Below are 20745 nucleotides of genomic sequence, written 5' to 3'. Positions count from 1 at the left end.
CCAAAGAGCTGGGCAGCGAAGCCTGAGTTGATGCAAAATTAATTGCAAGAGCATGCTTGCAAGAAGGACCGTTTTATCAATATTAGGTACAGTGTCTAGGGCCTATAAGCTTTTTGAGAAATCTATAAATTTGAGACCTGAAAGTAAAATGTGCTGATTCCAAAATTCAAGAAGAAAAGTACAAGTAGGTATTAATAAATTTTTAATTCAATGACAAAAAGCATAACTTTTCCCTATTAAAATATGTGCAGCTCAATTCTTCTGAACCTAGCAACTATATTCAATGGGGGTTGTGGTTGCATTTTAATATGTTTAATATGATGTGAGCTTATTCATTGCTTAGGGAGCCCTTTTCTCCCAATAATTGCTCTACTGTTTGTCTAGGGTTTTGCGCCATCTGTGGCCTGGAAAAAACTACCCATCTGCTTGGGAACATCCTTCCAGGGCCAATTTAAGCATTCCCCCTTCTCTACTTCCCTTGCATTTGAAAAATTCCTTATCTCTGTAGATGATTGCTTCTTTATTTATTCACTGCAGTATGCCAGTGATATACTGCATCAATAGTTCTTTAATGAAAGTATTTGTTGCCTTTTCCTTCTTCCTAGTCAATTCAGAGCTACCGGAGGGCAGGAGCCATATCGTATTCATCGTTCTATCCCAAGAGCTTAGCATAGGTCTCTCAGAAATTGGCAGCCCAATGGTGCTCGTCATTTTCATTAATCAGTTGGTTTACCTTCAACTACATCTAACCAACCAGTTTATCCTCCATGCTTTTATATACGGTATCTAATCTTCATAGCAATTCTCTTGAAGACAACAGAACAATTTTACTGAATTACTGGCATTATTTTATCTACTTTTAAGATGAAGGCTTTCAGTCTCAGAGAGGTAAAGTGATTTGCTCAGAGTTCCCCAGCTAACAGGAGGCTTCCTTTCATGCTTTCTCTTCTGTGAAGAGCTGTATCTCACTAACAGTGGTCCTTGCCTTTAAGATTTTTTTTTTCCTTAAGATGGTATTATATCAGGCTATACTTTCCTGTCTCTTATTTAAGGCTGCTTGCTCTTGCATGTACCTTCGGAGATGAAAAATGGCTGGTCAGGGATAGCACAGTAATGCTCTGGGCTCAGTAGATGGACCTCAACTCGCCATGAGGCTTCTTGTTCTTACTTCTAGGAAGTGTCTCTTGGATTGCCTGTCCACACCCTAAAGAAAAGCTTCTTTTTAAATATTCCTCTCCACATGTTTTCTTCCTTTTTTAAAACCTTTTGAATTTTAGCAAGCATTATGAGCAGATTGTACACACCCAGCTCTGTTCTATGTGCAGGGAATACAGCAATAGACAAAACAAAGTTCCTCCCCTGTAGAGCTCACAGGGAGATGGGCAGTAAACTAACCCAGAAATAGATATACAAGGGCTGGTGACCAGTAGTAGGGCTCCTTATACTATTTCCTTACGCTCTATTCTTTTTTATACTACTGGTCACCAGCCCTTGTTAAGGAGCCCAGGGAGGAAATGGTTGGGAGAGTCTTCCTAGTCTTTGAGAACCTGCCTCCCTTTCTCATAGCTCACGTTCTTGCTCTCCCTTCCTAATCCAGTGAGTTAACTGTCCTCAATGGGAAAATGGGATTTTTCATTTACTTAGTGATAAGAATATGACAGTCAGATGACTGGAAAGGCAAATACTGCAGTATATAAACAAAACCAGAACTTCTGAAAGCAATGCTTTTGTACATGTCCTTGTTAAGTGATATAACACCAAATACGTTTTGGTTTCTATAGTGAGTTCCTTATATCAGAAAGCAGACTTTTTATACTGCTTATCTCCAGTGCTTTTGTTTGCCTTTTGCTCACCCTTCCTAAACCACATAAAAAGATCAAAGAGAACCTGGCTGAGACTTCTCTTTCGGGAAAGCCTCAGTTAAGGACTCTAGGGAGGACAGCATCTTTTGTTCCAGTTCATGATGGATTGGCTGCAGCTGTTCTTCCTGGATCCTGTATCACTTTATCAAGGAGCTGCTTTTCCTTTTGCACTTCTGTTTAATTATCTCTGCTTTATGGATTCATTTTCCACTCAGGCCAGGTAGGTTTGATGGCTGATTTTCCTCTTATGTTTAGGTTGGAGTGCCCATGTGAATATTAAATATTAACTACACTGGTCGTTTGTAAGTTATCATCACTGCCACTGATTATTGATTGCTTGATTATGCATATTCTAATAGAGTGAATCAGAATTGGAAATTGACATCATGTCTGCTCTGACTCAGCTAAGTTTGATAAGTTCCCATTAAAAGGGAGAAGGGTGAAAATAAACCAGGGAGAGATAAATGTTGGGGTGATATAGATTGCCCCCAATGGATACATCTATAAGTCAACCATGCACTCCAGATGTTCTTGAACAGTCTTAGTTTCATGGAATTCTATCATTTTCAATAAAATTAAAATTTATTAAATATGATTTTTTAAGTGCCTTTCTATAATTTCCCAGAGAAATGAAATAAGTCAAAACCAATTTTCTTAGATGAGTTTTATCTCAACCTGGGATCTAGTAATTATTGTCACTAAAGATTTGATGGGCTTCTCTGATAGCTCAGTTGGTAAACAATCTACTTGCAATGCAGGAGACCCTGGTTCGATTCGTGGTTCGGGAAGATCCACTGGAGAAGGGATAGGCTACCCACTCCACTGTTCTTCGGCTTCCCTCATGGCTCAGCTGGTAAAGAATCCGATTGCAATGAGGGAGACCTGGGTTTGATCCCTGGGTTGGGAAGATCCCCTGGAGAAGGGTCAAGCTACTGACTCTATTATTCTGGCCTGGAGAATTCCGTGGACTGTATAGTCCATGAGGTTGCAAAGAGTCAGACATGACTGAGTCACTTTCACTTCACATCAGAGATTTGATAATGATTGCAATGATTTTTTATAACCAATCAACTCGATACATTAGAGACAGCCCCTATTTTGTAAAAAAGTTTTATGAAAAAAAAAAAAGTTTCATGGTATATCCTTTTGCAAAGTTAAAATCCATTGCCAAAGTTCTACCTCCTAATAATTCACTTATTTCTGAAATTTGGATTTTTACATATTGGGGGTTCTTATGTAAAATCTGGCTATATCTAACAATCAGGCTGGCTGAGTTTGATTAAACTATGGTAGACTATTACATGTACACAGCTAGTTGGTGGCTCTTTACCTTTGTTTCAGAGATGAAGGAAGTAGTTGTAAAAAAAAAAAGTTTCCTATTGAGGAAGAATCACAAACAATAAAGCAAAATGAATGCAAGAATAAGGGTTAATTCCCACAGGTTAAGATTTCTGGCTTTGGAGTCAGCTTGATGAGTCCTGGGCCCTCTCTTCCTGAGTGTTCTTGTATAGGTGAATTAACTTGGCCTTTCTCTGTAAAATGGAAATAACAACAATAATAATATAATCCTCATGGGATTATTTTAAGGATTAAATAAAGAAATTTCTTAGAAAGGGATTATTAGCCCAATGCCCAGAATAAAATAAGCACTTCAAAAAATCACGCATCTTGCATTGTACACGTGTAGACAATTTTTTTCTTTTTTTTAAATTGTTTTTTAATTGGAGTGTAACTGCTTTACAGTGCTGACTTTGTTTCTGCTGTACCACAGCATGAATCAACTCTGAGTATACATACATCACCTCCCTTTCGGGCCTCCCTCCCTCTCCCACACCCCCACCGTCCCATCCCCTCTTGGTCATCACAGAGCACTGAGCTGAGCGCACTGAGCTGAGCGCCATGTGCTAATCCACAGATTCCCACCAGCCGCCTGTTTCTCACATGGTGGTGTGAATATGCCAGGGCTACCCTCTCAGTTCGTCCCACCCTCCCCATCCTGCTCTGTGTCTGCAAGTCCATACTCTATGCCTGAGTCTCTATTCCTACCCTGCATATGGGTTCATCAGTACCGTTTTTCTAGATTCCATGTGCATGTGTTAATAAACAACATCTGTTGTTCTTTTCCTGACTTAACAGTGCTTACAAATCCCCAGGGCAATTGTTTCAGGTTTCAGTTGCGCTGTGTAAGGAATAAGTGTTTTCCCGTATTTCTCGATGGCAAGGTGGCAAAGGCTTAAACCACAGTGTTCAAAGCCCTACACATAGGCTCCACAAGCGGTTCAGGAAGGGCCAAGGCCTGTGAAATGGAGCCTCTCATACTGAGGAACCTACATCTCCCTCAAGAAAGGAAGATATCTTTGCAAAGGCGAGTCTGTCACAAGCACGCGAGCCAAGGAGCCTCGAGCCACACCCTGGGGGGCATATTCATTCATTTTTCCTGTCCCTGACTCCTCGGTCCCTGTTTCAGATGGTTTCTTCTGACCTTTTTGTTCAGATTTATTAACTTGGCACCTCCATATACTCTGGAAAGAAGAGCTGAGTCTTCATTATGTGGAATCTCCAGGGTCTCTGCTGGTCCTCGAGTCATCCACTGGCTTCCGAGGGAGGCAAGCTCCCAAACCATCGATGCTGATGTGGGCATTTACAACATTATAAAAAGTGCTAAGTCATGAGGCCTTACAGTGCAGCAGGGTGGATTAAGGGTAGACATAATGACAAAATCACATGATATCACGTGGAATCTAAAAGAATGATACAAAGGAAGTTATTTACAAAACAGGAAACTCACAGGCACAGAAAACAAATTTAGGATTACCAAAGGGGATAGCTGAGAGTGGGGGAGGAGAGATAAATTAGAAGTTTGGAAGTGACATATACACACTACTATATATAAAATAGATACACAACAAGGGCCCACTGTATAGCACAGGGAACTGTATTCAATATCTTGTAACAATCTATAATGGAAACAATCTGAAAAAGGATATATGTGTGTGTTTAACTGAATCACTTTGCTGTACACCTGAAACATTGAAAGTCAACTATACTTCAATAAATTAAAAAACAAAATGAAACAAAATATTATACTGATGGTAGCAGCTTTACTCAAATAAGGATGTACTGTAAGATTTTATTCATATGAATTTGGAGAGTAGGCTAAACTATGTATACAGATGACAAAAATTATTAAATGATACACAAAGACTTTGTCATTGAATTTCCAAACACTTATTATAGAGGCATTGGACTTCCCTGGCAGTCCAGTGGTTAATGCTCCCAATACAGGGTACATGGGTTCAATCCCTGGTTGGGGAACTAAGCTCTCACATGTCAGGTAGCAATAATAATAATAACAATACATTTTAAAAGGGAGCCACTGAGCCTACCCCTCCCCTCAACCTTCCCTCTGAAGGCCAGGGCGGTGTGACTATGTCAAAGGGAAGAGACCCATCTGGCTGAGATGACGTCTGGAGCCCTCCTAGACCCTCAAGCCTAGATTCCCAGAGCTTTTAGGTCACGCAGCAGGCACAGGGCCATGTGTGGCCCTACCGGGAAACATTACAAACCTGTCCCCACAGGACTGTTGGGGACACCTGTCCTCACTGCTATGGTGGACATCCAAGAGGGGTGCCCAGGCAGGAATTCTGGTTTGCCTCCCGAGGAAGTAGTTCACAAATCCACTCGGACCCTGCCTCCCGCATTTCTCTCCTATACCACTGTGACTTCCTTAGGTGTGAAGTGGGGTCCACCTCCGTCGGGCTTCCTAGGTGGTTGCCATGGGGACTGACTCCTCTGTGCACTCCTTGAAGGCGGGCTCAAGGCCAGGCTGTCCTCTGTGTTCCAGGTACCTGTTCCTCCTGGCGGGAGGCGGTGTCCTGGCCGTGGCTGCTATGGGTGCCTTTGCTGCGCTGGTCTTCATCCCCACCCTGTGCACGGTGGTCCTCATCCACTCGCTTGGCCCCCAGGATGTCCACAGGCCGATTTTCCTCTTTCAGATGACCTGGCAGACGCTGTGCCACCTGGGCCTGCACTATACGGAATATTATCTGCAAGAAGCTCCTTCTACAAGGTAAAGCAACTCATTCCTGCATTGGTACCGAGCCCACCAGGGTTTGCTTCCACCCAGATGGTGGAGAGGACCTGGGCATTGAGTTTGAATCCGAATTCTTCCACATCTCAGCAGTGTGATCTTGAGTGAATCAGTCAACCTCTCTCAGCCTTCATGTTTTTTTCTGAAATAAAGGGTGTGTGTGTGTGTGTGTGTGTGTGTGTGTGTGTTGGGGGATAACGACACCTATCTTGCAAGCTTCTTAGGTTAGAGGTAATGAATATACAGTAAGTCTGCTACCCATGAACGAATTCTACTCCAAGAGCGTGTCCGTTAAGTCCAATTTGTTCATAAGTCCAACAAAGTTAGACTAGGTACCCAACTAATACAATCGGCTATGTATACTGAAATAGGTTTATAATACTTCTCACACAAACAATACATAAAAAAAATAAAGAAAACATTTTAAATATTATGGTATAGTACCTTGAAAAGTACAGTCCACCAGCTGGCACACAGGGGCTGGCCCTGAGCAAACAGGCAGCTAGAGTCACTGCCAGGAGGAGGGAGAGGAGGTGGGAGATGGTAGAGCTGAAGGGTCGTCGGCAACAGGAGACGGAGGGCGAGCTGCAATTTCACTCACACCTGATGTTAACGGAAGGTATGTCCGCACCTTTGAAAGTTCGCAACTTAAAGGTTCATGTGTAGGGGATTTACTGTATAAACCCATTCTAGTAAGGGGCTTCCCTTGTAGCTCAGTCAGTTAAAGAACATGCCTGCAATGCAGGAGACCGGGGTTTGATTCCTGGGTCGGGAAGATCCCCTGGAGAGGGACATGGCAACCCACTCCAGTATTCTTGCCTGGGAAATCCCATGGACTGTAGCCCGGGGTCGAAAGAGTCGGACACGACTTAGCCACTAAACCACCACCATTCTAGTACAGTACTATATAGCTGATTCTGTTAGTTGAGTACCTAGGCTAACTCTGTTGGACTTAACGAACAAACTGGACTCACAAATGCTCTCTCTGAACAGAACTTGTTCGTATGCAGAAGACTTACTGTAAGTGTAATTGTATGACTGATATCCTAGTAACTACCATGAGCTTCCTACGTAGCACAGTGCCTGGCACCAGTTGTAATTATCATTGTGCCAGAGAAAGAGGGTGAACCACGAGTCCCAGTCTCCCGCCTGCAGGTGACTAAGCAGAGGACACACACCTCAGTGTAGGTGGTTTAGAAACACAGCTGGCAGCCTCCCTGCTGTTTTTTGGTAAGACAGGGAAGGTCCAAACTGACTGTCAGCCTCTGCTGAATTTCCACACACCTGCTCTGCAAGAGTTTTACTTTCACTAATACTCAACTCTTCCACCCCCTAGAAGAAGAGAAGTCACCCAATCCAGGAAAGAAAATCAGGTGCCAAGTGAAGTCTAGGGATGTGTTTTCCTGATCCAATGAGATCAGCAGGATTAGAGGGAAGCAGGCGCCTCTGCCATCCTGAGGGCTGTTGCTTCTGGCTCCACGGTCTCGTGGTGAACTGGAGTGGTGACCTATCGAGGGGAGGGTCACCTCTCTGACTCTAGCTGCCTTTGGTTCCTGCACTTTGCCATATCTCTGCACCCAGGACCCTTTTCTTTATTCTATTTTCACCAAAGGCTCCAGGGCTTGCTTCTCTGAGGAGAAGGCATGATGGCCGGTGGATAGGGGGTGGGGAGTCCTGACTGGGATGTGGTGACTTAGGGCCACCTGGGGGGGCTGGAGGAGCAAGTCGAACAGGATCTGGCTGGATGGGAAGGAGGCTGAGCCAGAGCTGAAGTGGGAAGAGGCATTTGTTTGCTCTGGCCCTCGTGCAGAGGGCTGCGTACAGGTGGCTTCAACAACAGACATTTATTTCCTCTGGAGGCTGAAGCCCAAGGTCAAGGTGTTGTCAGGCTTGACTTCTCCTGAGGCCTCACTCCCTGGCTTGTAGATGCTTCTCCCTATGCTTTCCCATGGTTTTCCCTCTTGGCATGTCTGTGTCCTGATCTCTTCTTCTAAGGAGACCACTCACCTTGGACTAGGGCCCACCCTCACGACCTCATCTTACCTTAATTACCTCCTTGAAGACCCTAGCTCCAAATACACGCATCCTAGGGACCTCCAGTGGTCCAGTGGTTAAGACTCCGTGCTCCCAATGCAGGGGATGGGGGTTCCATCCCTGGTTGGGGAACTAAGATCCCACATGCCACGCAGTGCAGCCAAAACCAAACCAAAACCAAAACGAATAAACAAATTGAAAAAAAACCACACCCACATTCTGAGGTGCTGGAGGTTAAGACTCCAACATATGAATTGAGAGTGGGGTGGACATGTTCAGCCCTTAACAGAAGGTGAGTGAACAGGGGTTAGTGGCCGGTTTGCTTACTGTTTGATAAGTCAAGTAAGGAGGTCAGTTGTCCTTCAGTTCTCAGACACAGAAACAGCATTGGGTGGGAAACAGAACCATTTTCTCCCCACAGGACAGCAATCCTGATTGTCCAGTGCGTCACTGTAATTGTCATTAATTTTCTCCATGATAGTCTTGCCAGCAGGACCTTCTCTACTACGAGGGCGAAGCAGGAGGAGCTCAAGTGCCTGGTTAGGAACACGCCTCGAATTGCTAATGACTCAGCACACACCCCAAGCCTCTAGCATGACTCACTGTTCCTCAGCTCAGATTCCAAAGCCTGGAGAATCTTTCATTTAAAAAAAAATTTTAATTGGAGGATAATTGTTTTACAATGTTGTGTTGGTTTTTGCTGTACAACAACTCAAGCCAGTCAAAACTATATATATGAAAAGTGAAAAGTATTAGTGTTCAGCCATGTCTGACTCATTGCAAGCTCATGGACTATAGTCCACCGGGCTCCTCTGTCCATGGGATTCTCCGTATACATCCTACCTCTTTGAGACTCCCTCCCACCCACACCCCACTAACCTACTTCTCTAGGTCATCACAGAGCACCAGGCTGAGCTCCCTGTGTTACACAAAGCTTCCCACTAGCGATTCGTGTCACATGTGGTAGTGTATATAAGTCAATGCTATTCTCTCAATTGATCCCACCCTCTCCTTCCCCCACTGGGTCTACACGACCATCCTCCATGTCTATGTCTCTATCCCTGCCCTGCAAAGAGGTTCATCGGTACCATTTTTCTATATTCCATATACATGCATTAATACATAATATTCATTTTTCTCTTTCTGACTCACTTCACTCTGTATAACAAAGCCTGCTGAGTCTCTTCATTCCTAAGGTTCTGTTTCTTCTGTGGCAAATTTCTCCCAGGTCCCTGATCCTAATCTTCATAAGCCACTCTCAGAGATAACATATTCAATGTTTCCCCCATAATATTCCTTGTTTTTCTTTTATTTTGCTTCTCTGACTAAGGATTCATCTCTCCATTTACCCTTCCATCCTGCTCAGAGGATCCTGTGACTCTGAATTAAGCCAAGAGTCTTTGGGATAGCACTGCAGGGTATTAGATTGGTCTTACATGCTTAAAAAAAAAAAAAAAAAAAGTTTGGTCACCCCTCCCCCCATGGCATGTGGGATCTTAGTTCCCTGAAGAGGAATTGAACCCATGTCCCCTGCATTGGAGAGTGGAGTCTTAACTTCTGGATCTCCAGGAGAGTCTCAGATTGATCTCTATTGTCTAGAGCCACTCATTTCTCCGGAGATCTTGTTTGAGCAATTGGAAGGGGCTAAAATAAACTATGGAATGTTTTACTTAAAAAAAAAAAATTCTCTCTTTCAGGTTCTGTATCACTCTCTCTTCCCTCATGCTCTTGACCCAGAAGGTCACATCCCTGTCTCTGGACATTCGTGAGGGGAAGGTGGTAGCACCATCAGGACGCATCCCTAACAAGAACTCTTTGTCTGAGCATCTGCGTGCGGCTCTTCCCTATCTCAGCTACTTGCTCTTCTTCCCTGCCCTCCTAGGAGGCCCGCTGTGTTCCTTCCAGAGGTTTCAAGCTCGAGTTGAAGGGCCCAGCAGCTTGTGGTCCAGGCACTCTTTCTGGGCTCTGACCTGGAGGGTGCTGCAGATCCTGGGACTGGAGAGTCTGAAGGTGATTGTCAGAGGGGTGGTGGGCGCGGGGGCAGGACTCGGCGGCTGCCGGCAGCTGGAGTGCGTCTTCGTCCTGTGGTCCACGGCCGGGCTCTTCAAACTCACCTACTACTCCCACTGGCTCCTGGATGACTCCCTGCTCCGCGTGGCCGGCTTTGGATCTGAGTTAGGTCGCAGCCCGGGTGAGGAGGGACTCCTCCCCGATGCGGACATTTGGACGCTGGAAACGACCCACAGGATAGCCCTGTTCGCCAGGAAGTGGAACCAGAGCACGGCTCGCTGGCTGCGACGCCTGGTTTTCCAGCAGCGAAGGACCTGGCCCTTGTTGCAAACGTTCGTCTTCTCGGCCTGGTGGCACGGTCTCCACCCGGGACAGGTGTTCGGTTTCCTCTGCTGGGCTGTCATGGTGGAAGCCGACTACCTGATTCACGCCTTCGCCAGCGTGTTCATCAGCTCCTGGCCTGTGCGGCTGCTCTATAGAGCCCTGGCCTGGGCCCACACCCAGCTCATCATCGCCTACATAATGCTGGCGGTGGAGGCCCGGAGCCTCTCCTCTCTCCGGCTGCTGTGGAATTCTTACAGCAGTGTCTTTCCCACGGTGTACTGTACGTTGCTTCTCCTGTTAGCAAAGAGAAAGCATAAATGTAACTGACATCTTTCCCACCCCTCCTCTCATACGCCCATGAAACAGACATTAGAAAGTACCAGATGGCACCTGTGTTCATGTATTTGCACTTTTCCATGATAAAAAGTTTTTTCTTTTTTTAAAGTAATAGATGTATATATCTGACGTCTTGACATGGAAATCTGTGTATCTACTTTAATGATCTATTATTGATGCTGATACTGAGGATCCAGAAAGGAAAAAGACATGATTTCTTCCCTTAGGGGTTACAGTTTATGTGTGGAAGCAAAGCTTAGGTTTAATATGATACATAAAAATGTAAGGTACTTTAATGTTTATACATGGAATCTAGAAAAATGGTACTGATGAACCTATTGCAGGGCAGGAATAGAGACACAGACATAGAGAATGGACTTCTGGGCACAGAGAGGGAAGGAATGGGTGGGATGGATTGAGAGAGTAGCATTGAAATATATACATTACCATACATAAACCAGATAGTGTGGGAAGTTGCTGGATAACACAGGGACCTCAATCCAGTGTTCTGTAACAACCTAGAGGGGTGGTGGGGGTGGTGGGGGTGGTGGGAGGGAGGTTCAAGAGCAAGCAGTTCAGTTCAGTCGCTCAGTCGTGTTTAACTTTGCCACTGCATGGACCGCAGCATGCCAGGCTTCCCTGTCCATCACAAACTCCCGGACCTTGCTCAAACTCAAGTCCATTGAATCAGTGATGCCATCCAACCATCTCATCCTCTGTCGTCACCTTCTCCTCCCACGTTCTATCTTTCCCAGCATTGGGTCTTTTCCAGTGAGTCAATTCTTTGCATCAGGTGGCCAAAGTATTGGAGTTTCAGCTTCAGCATCAGTCCTTCCAATGAATATACTGGATTGATTTCCTTTAGGATGGACTGGTTTGATCTCCTTGCCATCCAAAGGACTCTCTAGATTCTTGTCTAGCAACACAGTTAGAAGGCATCAATTCTTTGGCACTCAGCCTATTTTATTATTCAGCTATCACATCCATACATGACTACCGGAAAAACCATAGTTTGACTAGACGGACCTTTGTTGGCAAAGTAGTCTCTGCTTTTAAATATGCTGTCTAGGTTGGTTATAGCTTTTAGCAAGTGTCTTTTAATTTCATGGCTGTAGTCACCATCTGCAGTGATTTTGGAGCTCAAGAAAATAAAGTCTCTCACTGTTTCCATTGTTTCCCTGTCTATTTGCCATGAAGTGATGGGACCGGATACCAGATCTTCGTTTTTTGAATGTTGAATTTTAAGCCAGCTTTCTCATTCTCCTCTTTCACTGAGGTTATTTATATTTCTCCCTGCAATCTTGATTTCAGCTTGTGCTTTATCAAGTCCAGCATTTTGCATGATGTACTCTGCATATAAGTTAAATAATCAAGGTGACAACATACAGCCTTCACATACTCCTTTCTCAGTTTGGAACCAGTCTATTGTTCCATGTCTTTCACTCTCATCAGGAGGCTCTTTAGTTCCTTTATGCTTTCTGCCATAAGGGTGGTGTCATCTTTATATCTGAGGTTATACAGCTATATGTATACATATAGCTGATTCAATTTGTTGTACAGCAGAAACTAATACAACATAGTAATTATCTTCCAATTAAACCTAAATTTAAAAAAATACAAGGTGCTGTGAACACAATGGAAAATGGCATCTACAGATGGTCTCCAACTTACAATGGTTCAGCTTATGACTTTTCAACTTTACAATAGTGCAAAAGCAATACATAGTCAGTGGAAATCATCCTTGGGATTTTTATCTTTTCCTGGCTAGTAATTTATGGTATAAGGCTCTCCTGGGGTGCTGGGCAGGGCAGTCACAGCTCCCAGTCAGTCACAGGATCATTAGTAACTTGAAACTTCCCTGGTGGTCCAGCGGTTAAGACTTTGAACTTCTAATGCAGAGGCATGGTTCTGATCCTTGATCAGGGAACTAAGATCCTATGTGCAGTGCGGCGCAGCCAAAAAAAACATCACCACCAAGAATTTGAAAAATTTGGTTTAAAAATGACAAGGCTGATATTATCTCAGAGAGATATGTTAATAAACTGAGAATCCAGCAGACCAGATAGATAATCACTTACATAATTAAATACTTAAAGTTATTTAAATTACTTAAATACAAAACTGATTCATGAAATATATCCCATGAAGAGACCGATAACAAGAAGTTAACACTGTTTTAGTACAACTTTGATGGTCTCGTCCTTTTTCTTGGCATATAACTTCCTCTGTTTCTTCTTCTGTTAGGATTTAAAATGTACTGAGAGAAAGAGGTCAGGACCTCCAAGTTCCAGTGAAGCAATGTCATTTTAACTAGCATTTTCCTAGCACTACCACATCTGTGGGCCACCTGTATTATTATCTAATTTATTTTTTTCTTCAAATCAACTTTAACTTACCTTACTTTCAAAAACTTTGTTTCCGAGTAGTAGCATTGGCAAAAATTGGCTTTGGTGTACTAATTTTATTCTCCTCTCAAGCTCACTAAAAGAAACACATCCTTGCTTGAGTGAGAAATGTTTGTGTACTGCTTAAAATCATCTGCTTATCCTGGGATTACGTTTGTCCCACCAAAGAAAGAATTATACAGGTATCTAAGCTTCCAAAACAGAACATTTTCATCCTCAAAATATAAAATTGCAAAAAGCTTTTAATGTCTAAAATTTAACAAAAGTAATACTAAGAAGTTATAATATATATACACGCATAGATCACTTAGAAAGTTATGTCAATATCACTTGCCATCATTAAGGCACACAAACAGCCCCTGATCTCAGCACACAGGACTTAGTGCAACAAGCATCAAGTGCCTTAAACAGATGGGATGAATGTGTTGTGGCCTTGACCGGCGCGGTTCTATACTTTCTCCCACTACACTCAATAGCCCAGAGGAGACAACATGGACAAATGGGGTTTCCAGCATGGGGCACAGTCAAGGAGGATACAGTAGATAGCCTAGGGGGTGTTATTAAGAAGGAAAGTAGGGACTTCCCCAGCGGCTTAGCGGTAAAGAATCCACTGGCCAATGCAAGAGACACAGATTTGATCCCTGATGTGAGAAGGTCCCATATGCTGTGGAACAACTAAGCCTGGGAGCCGCAACTAGTGAGCCCACGGGCTGCACCTATGGAAGCCCGAGAAGCCTAGAATCCGTGCTCCGCAACAAGAGAAGCCACTGCAATGAGAAGCCTGGGCACCAAACACAACTAGAGAATAGCCCCGCTCACGGCAAAAGCCCGTGCAGCAACGAAGACTTAGCACAGCCAAAAATAAATACATACAATGATTTCAAAAAGGAAAATAAATACAGTATTGCTGTATAAATTTGATAGCCTATTACAACTTTTTAACATCATTTAACTTTTTGAATCATGTACATGTTGCATTTATCAAACCATAAGTAATAATATACAAAAATGCCACTGATAATACACAATAAAAATTATTCGAAGTGGTATAACAAATCTAAGACCACCACAAGCACTGAAATGGCAATCTTAAGGATTAATCCAGAGAAACAAGTGGGATGGTGGTGCTGGTGGGCTCATAAACTCGGAGAAATGTTGATCATTGCAGCATTATTTACTATAGAGAAAAACATTTAGCATGAGGAAAATGGCTAAGCAAATTATGATGGCCTCTTTCAGAGCTATTAAACATAAATGGTTTTTCTAGAGGTACCTCTGGGGAGCTGGCTACTTGGATGTATGTGCTCCCCAGGTTATGAAAACCCTTCAGGCTATACACTTAATATCCATGCAACACACACACACACACACACACACATGAACACACCCCAAAGATACACACCAAAAAGGGATCCATGCAAGTTTCTGTATATATGCTACACTTTAACAATTTTAAGCGAGTGCTTTTAATAATTAGGGAAATGTATATGAGAGAATGTTCAGCTTTAAAACGAGTTGGTTAATGAAGAATTTTAAAGTGCAACTTGGTCTCTCCAAATCTATCTCCCTTTCTCCCAGCGATCATTTCTGCTCCTCTGATTGGTTACAACCAGGATATTTGCTTCCTTCTTTTTCTATTTCCATCTACCAGGAAGGGTTTCATTTAGCTGGAGAGTATAAAGAAAAAAAGAAAAACAACAAAAAAAAGACATTTAAAAAAGAACAATGCAATTTGAGAGAATTACTCTAAGGAAACATAGACCCTGGAACTGTCTGTCTGCAGGGGAGATCCTTGGGATCCCCAGAAGGGCAGAGAAGAGAGACTGTGTCTTCTCTCCCTTCCTCGTTTCCTTTGTTAGGACTCAGCTCTTTCAGTACTGGATCCTTGGCAACTTTAGCTTCTCTTTCCTTGAGTTGCTGATTGTCACTCCCAAGACCTGCTCACAGACTCCCAAATGCTCTTGACACTGATAGCACCTGCTCATTCTTCTCTCTTGTTATTGACCTCACGGCTCTGACCTTGCTGCCAGAACCTGATTTTTTTTCCCCCTCTTGTTTGATCTAGAAGTGGTCCCCAGGCCACCCCTACTTTCTATCTCTTTCTGGCTTGTATGTTGACAAATCATGCTTATCCTCTACAATGCAAGGAAATGGCCAGTAGCCTCTGCCCTGTGGGCAGTAGCCCTGGCCAAGTGAGTTAGATTCTGTGGGACAAATACCAGAGTCAGCCCCTGGAGGGCATACACTTCCTGACGGCTGGCCTCCCACCTTTTGTGTGTGTGTGTGTGTGTGTTAGTCGTTCAGTCATGTCCAACACTTCGTGACCCCATGGGCTATAGCTGGATAGGTTCCTCTGTCCGTGGGATTCTCCAGGCAAGAATTCTGGAGTGGGTTGCCTTTCCCTTCTCCAGGGGATGTTCTTGACTCAGGGATCAAACCCAGGTCTCTGCATTGGCAGGTGGATTCTTTACCGTCTGAGCTTTATCAGGGAAGCTTTGGCTTCCTACCTTGGTATCCGCCAAATTACTCTAAAGGGTCTGGGAGGAGCTCTGACAGATCCTCCCCACAGCCCTCCACAGGGGACCTCGTCTTGTTGTTTGAAATCCCTAAAAAGGGGATAAGCCATAACTGAAAAGCTCAGAGTTCTCGTGTTGACACAATCAATAAACAATCTGTAACAATGAGCAGGAGAGGGTTTTATTTGAACCAGGCTGAGGACTAGCTCAGGAGGGCAGTCTCCAGTAAGGAAGAAAGTGGTCTGGAGAAGCATGGTTTTCCCTATAGTTTTATATTGTGTCAAAACGTAGAGCCTATGTCAAACATGACCTTTCTTCAAGGTTTCAACAGATGGTTACAGATTAGCATGTACACAGTGAGTCAGCAGGACCCTGGCTCTGGGAAGGCAAGCTTATCTTCAAAGGAGTGGAATGTTGGCATCACAGGAAGGGGAGTTTATAAGGGCAAAAACCACAAGGTTACAGTTAGATGAACTTTTTATTAAGAACTACAGTTGGAACTGGCAAAAATTAAGGATACTTGTTGAGTAAGAACTGATTGGGGCCCTAGTTACAAGGGGAAGAACTTGAGACCACAATTTTGCAGCCAGCAGGTTTTGTTCTGAAGACAGCTGGTGGTGTCCTTGGGTTGGAACAGTTTAAAGAAAGTTCATGTTCTCAGAGAGGCAGAGAGGTGTCCGAGATCAGATCCTCAGTGGCCACCATTTTTATACACCCAAATTGTGATTACTCAATTATAATTTCAATTTGTCATCACGAAGAATATTTTTAAGAAATATTTTAAGAAAATATTTAACAAAAATAAGCTACAAATTTTGCCTTCCTAAGAGGACCAAGGAACTATAGACGCCATTATTTGTCTGTTGAAATAACACTGCCTTAGTAAATATTCCATGAAAACTTGAGGCCACCTCTCGCCCTATTGTTTTGGATCCTCTAGGCTCACAGGGCAGTCCTGTTCCCCTGATGCATGTGTGGCCATGCACTCGTGCTGGCATTCTTTTAATCTGTTGGCAGATGCCATGACCAAAAGGCAGCCAGTGGCTCTAAATGGGCAACCAGGTTTAGTGATCCACCTCAACTGTTCAATGCCTCCAAAGGTGATGATCCAGTCTTGCTTTTTTCTATGCATGTAGTTTTATAAAGCAAACTGTAGGATTCACACATACATGTCCAGCCTGTTGATCTGTCATCTTTGACTCATCAATTCCGTGAGAATTATGGAAAAGGAGGATGGAAAGTGTTGAGGAATATGTCCTGGCAAGAATTTGGAGATCTTGAAAGTCGAGTTCTACTTCCACCCAAAGGATGCAACTCAGCCCACGTGACCGACATTTTGCAGGCAATGAGTTCTTCTCCTGGTTACCTGAGAGACCCTGGCAGCCAACCTGCCAATCCTGGGTGAAGGCGAGGGGATCAAACAGTGAGGAACAGGTTGATGGTGAAGCAGGTTCAATGGCTGTGAAGGAACAGATTTGGCAATCATATTCATGGGAGCATGGTAGAGACCAACAGATTATGGGCATGGGCAATGCAACGACCAATTGCTAGAAAAGAATAAATGGCAATTGTAATTATCCTGAATAAAATGTCAACTATTAGCCTAACAGATTCAAGTCACTTCCAAAAGATTCTTCTTTACATGTTTTTATAAATTAGCAGATGGTACAGAAAACTTGGTTTCCTCTAATTTCTGGGTTCAGCACTGATAGGTGAAGGGGCAGTGATTATTTTTGATATGAACTTTCTCAACTGTCCCTATTTCCAAAACAATAAAACTATGCAAAAATATTGAACACGGGCTTCACCGAAGAACAGACACTTCATTTTTGGCTATTAGGTATCATGCTGTTATATATAGTAACACCAGATTCAGAGCACTTAAATCAAAAAAGAAATTAAAGTACAGGATAAGAGGTTTAGGGATAGAAGAGAAATAAGGGACGAGTGCTCATAAGAAGGGTGCTGGTCTGTGTTTCTGAATTTTACTTCCCCACTCGAGATTGGGCTTCCCTGGTAGCTCAGATGATAAAGAATCCACCTGCAATGTGGGAGACTGGGGTTCGATGCCTGGGTTGGGAAGATCCCCTGGAGAAGGGAATGGCTATCCACTCCATTCTGGTCTGGAGCATTCCATGGACAGAGAAGCCTGGCAGGCTACAGTCCACAGGGTCACAAAGAGTCAGACACGACTGAGTGAATTTCACCCGCGCTCTTGAGATCAGGCTTGGCCACTCACTCCAGGCTCTGGTCAGTAGGTGGGTGGAGCACGTGTGCCCCCAGGAAGAAGTTCTAAGGACCCCCATGGGGGTCTCCATGTTTGGTCTCTTCTGCCAAGAGCTGTCAGCTCAGGCTCCCAAGATGCCAGAGGAGAGCCAGCTGTGATGGACATGTGTGTGTGAAAGTCGCTCAGTCATATCCAACTCTTTGCAACCCCATGGACTGTAGCCCGCCAGGCTCCTCTGTCCATGATTCCTCCAGGCAAGAATACTGGAGTAGGTAGCTGTTCCCTTCTCCAGGGGATCTTCCCAACCGGGGGATCAAACCTGGGTCTCTTGAATTGTAGGCAGATTGTTTACCATCTGAGCCACCAGGGAAGCCTGAGAATACTAGAGTGGGTAGCTTATCCCTTCTCCAGGGGATCTTTCTGACCCAGGAATCAAAATGGGGTCTTCATGCATTGCAGGCAGATTCTTTACCAGCTGGGTTACCGGGAAAGCCTGTTATGGACACACAGTGAGTAAGAAATAAACCTTTGTTGTGTTTCACCCTGAGATTTGGGCAGTTGTTTCTTCTTGGAGCAAGTTGAACCTACCCTGACTGGTACAGGAGGATTTCCCAACACCTCTGGTCCCAGTTCGAAGATGAACTATTAGTTTTCCTAGTGGCTCAAATGTAAAGAATCTGCCTGCAATGCATGAGACCTGGGTTCAATCCCTGGCTTGGGAAGATACCCTGGAGAAAGGAATGGCAACCCACTCCAGTATTCTTCCCTGGAGAATTCCATGGACAGAGGAGCCTGGTGGGCTACAGTCCATGGGGTCACAAAGAGTTGGACATGACTGAGCAACTAACGTGACCGTATTACATTAATGAATATGCCAATAGGCAAATCAAGGTTTTTCTGATGCAGAATGCATGATGTTCTGATGATACCAAATCCTGACATTTTAGTACCTTCATGGATAGAAGTAGGGGAAACTGCTGTTTGACACTATCAATAAATTTTTAATTCATTTTAATAGCGCTTGTTCAGGGAGATGGAAGAAGCAACGTTTTGATGAGCTTCTTGGCCACATGAAACAAAATCTTCCTTCTTGGATTAAAAGGATTGAAAGGATCATGTGCTTAATTATGAGTAACCCTATCTTCTATAGGGGCCAAGTTGCATTTGCACTGATTGTTGTGTTTTGGAGGTGGGATCTGGACTCAGGCAAGGGGACCTTGTCCAAGAATCCCTCCCATCTAGGGGAGGTAAGATGGTGCTGGCAACTTGGGACAGGTCAGCGCCAGGGAGGTAGGACTCGGGGCAGCCTCCAAACAAGCCCATGGCCAATAGACTCTAGAAGCCAGAGTCCAATGCCCAGTTGTATGGTTGGTTTCTTTTTGTGGGGGGTAGGGGTGGGGGAGGGGAGGGTATATAGAATCCTCTCTTCCTCAGGCCTTCAGTAAAAAATCACATGAAGTTACAGCCAGGCTTTTGATGTACTTTGCAGGATCCTGTCCATGGTTGTGAAAGTGAGTGAAACTCATTCAGTCGTGTCCAACTCTTTCCAACTCCATGGACTACATAGTCCATGGAACTCTCCAGGCCAGAATACTGTAGTGGGCAGCCATTCTCTTTTCCAGGGGAGCTCCCCAACCCAGGGAGAGAAGCCAGGTCTCCTGAATTGCAGGCAGATTCTTCACCAGCTGAGCCACAAGAGAAGGGGACAAAAATCCATGGTTGGGGTGCAGGATTTTGGGAGAAATTTGCAGCTTGTAAAGCAATTAGAAGATGGTAAAAGGTGGCTGCAGAGAAGTGGAAGCCAGCCAGGGCTAGAGATTGGCTGAGGTATGAGTGACAACCAAGACTAGTTTATGTAACATAGAAGAATTCCTAGAATTTCCAGGAATACTTTGGAAGAGGAAAAACATAAAAGAAAGAATGTTAACTGTCACATAGCCTGGAGGCTTGAATGGTTACTTATGAGCTTGTTTAGGATTCTCTAGCCTGGAAAATCCCATGGACAGAGGAGCCTGGTAGGCTGCAGTCCATGGGGTCACTAGGAGTTGGACAAGACTGAGCGACTTCACTTTCACTTTTCACTTTCATGCATTGGAGAAGGAAATGGCAACTCACTCCAGTGTTCTTGCCTGGAGAATCCCAGGGATGGCAGGGCCTGGTGGGCTGCCGTCTATGGAGTCGCACAGAGTCGGACATGACTGAAGCGACTTAGCAGCAGCAGCCCCTCAGTTTCTGCCTACTTCCTCTATAATCACAGTCACTTTATAGATACAATGTAGTAGAGAACTTCAAGATATTTTCTTCTGTTTGTTGTCACTTCACCTTCCCTTTTTAACGGAGGATATACTTTTTAGGGCTCCCCTGGTTGCTTGGTGGTAAAGAACTCACCTGCCAATGCAGGAGACCTGCATTCAATCCCTGGGTCAGGAAGATCCACTGGAGAAAGAAATGGCAACCCACTCTAGCATTCTTGCCTGGGAAATCCCATGCACAGAGGAGCCTGACAGGCTACAGTCCATGGGGTTGCAAAAGAGTGATTAACAATTTCTAAAAATTTATTTTTAAAAATTGATGTATGGTTGATTTATGGTGTTGTATTAATTAGTTTCAGGTGTACTGCTATATATATATACTTTTTCAGATTCTTTTCCCATATAGGTTATTAAAAAATACTGAATATTGTTCCCTGTGCTATACAGTAGGATCATGTTGTTTATTTTACATATAGTAGCATGTATATGTTACTTCCAGTTTCCTATTCACCTTCCTTTTCATTTACTTTGTGGTTTTGATGTCTGGTTCCAAACATCTATGGAGTGCATAACTGCTGATGGTAGCCATGTATTGTTCCAGGTGGGAATCTAAGCATCTCATGAGATGGGGTATGCTTCTCCCCTCCTTTCCATCCATGCAGACAGCAGGTTCTAGGTTCAGTCTCAGG

General features: G+C 44.0%; 1 protein-coding gene across 1 annotated transcript; it reads left to right on the top strand.

Annotated features, from left to right (window-relative positions):
* Nucleotides 1-1963: 1963 nt before the first annotated feature.
* On the top strand, nt 1964-10647 carry MBOAT4 (membrane bound O-acyltransferase domain containing 4). Its single transcript, XM_040242888.1, has 3 exons — nt 1964-2082; nt 5707-5931; nt 9684-10647. Exons 1-3 carry the CDS (start codon nt 1964-1966, stop codon nt 10645-10647), a joined length of 1308 nt encoding a protein of 435 aa, XP_040098822.1.
* Nucleotides 10648-20745: the final 10098 nt, after the last annotated feature.

Source organism: Oryx dammah, unplaced genomic scaffold (assembly GCF_014754425.2).
Source record: "Oryx dammah isolate SB20612 unplaced genomic scaffold, SCBI_Odam_1.1 HiC_scaffold_7, whole genome shotgun sequence".
NCBI classification, from domain to species: Eukaryota; Metazoa; Chordata; class Mammalia; order Artiodactyla; family Bovidae; genus Oryx; species Oryx dammah.
This window is presented reverse-complemented; position numbering and strand designations above follow the sequence as displayed.

Coding starts and splice junctions, on each gene's coding strand:
- MBOAT4 (XM_040242888.1), top strand. CDS start 1,964: ATGGATTGGCTGCAGCTGTTCTTCCTGGATCCTGTATCACTTTATCAA. Junction 2,083..5,706: donor TCATTTTCCACTCAGGCCAG/GTAGGTTTGATG, acceptor TCTGTGTTCCAG/GTACCTGTTCCTCCTGGCGG. Junction 5,932..9,683: donor CAAGAAGCTCCTTCTACAAG/GTAAAGCAACTC, acceptor TCTCTCTTTCAG/GTTCTGTATCACTCTCTCTT.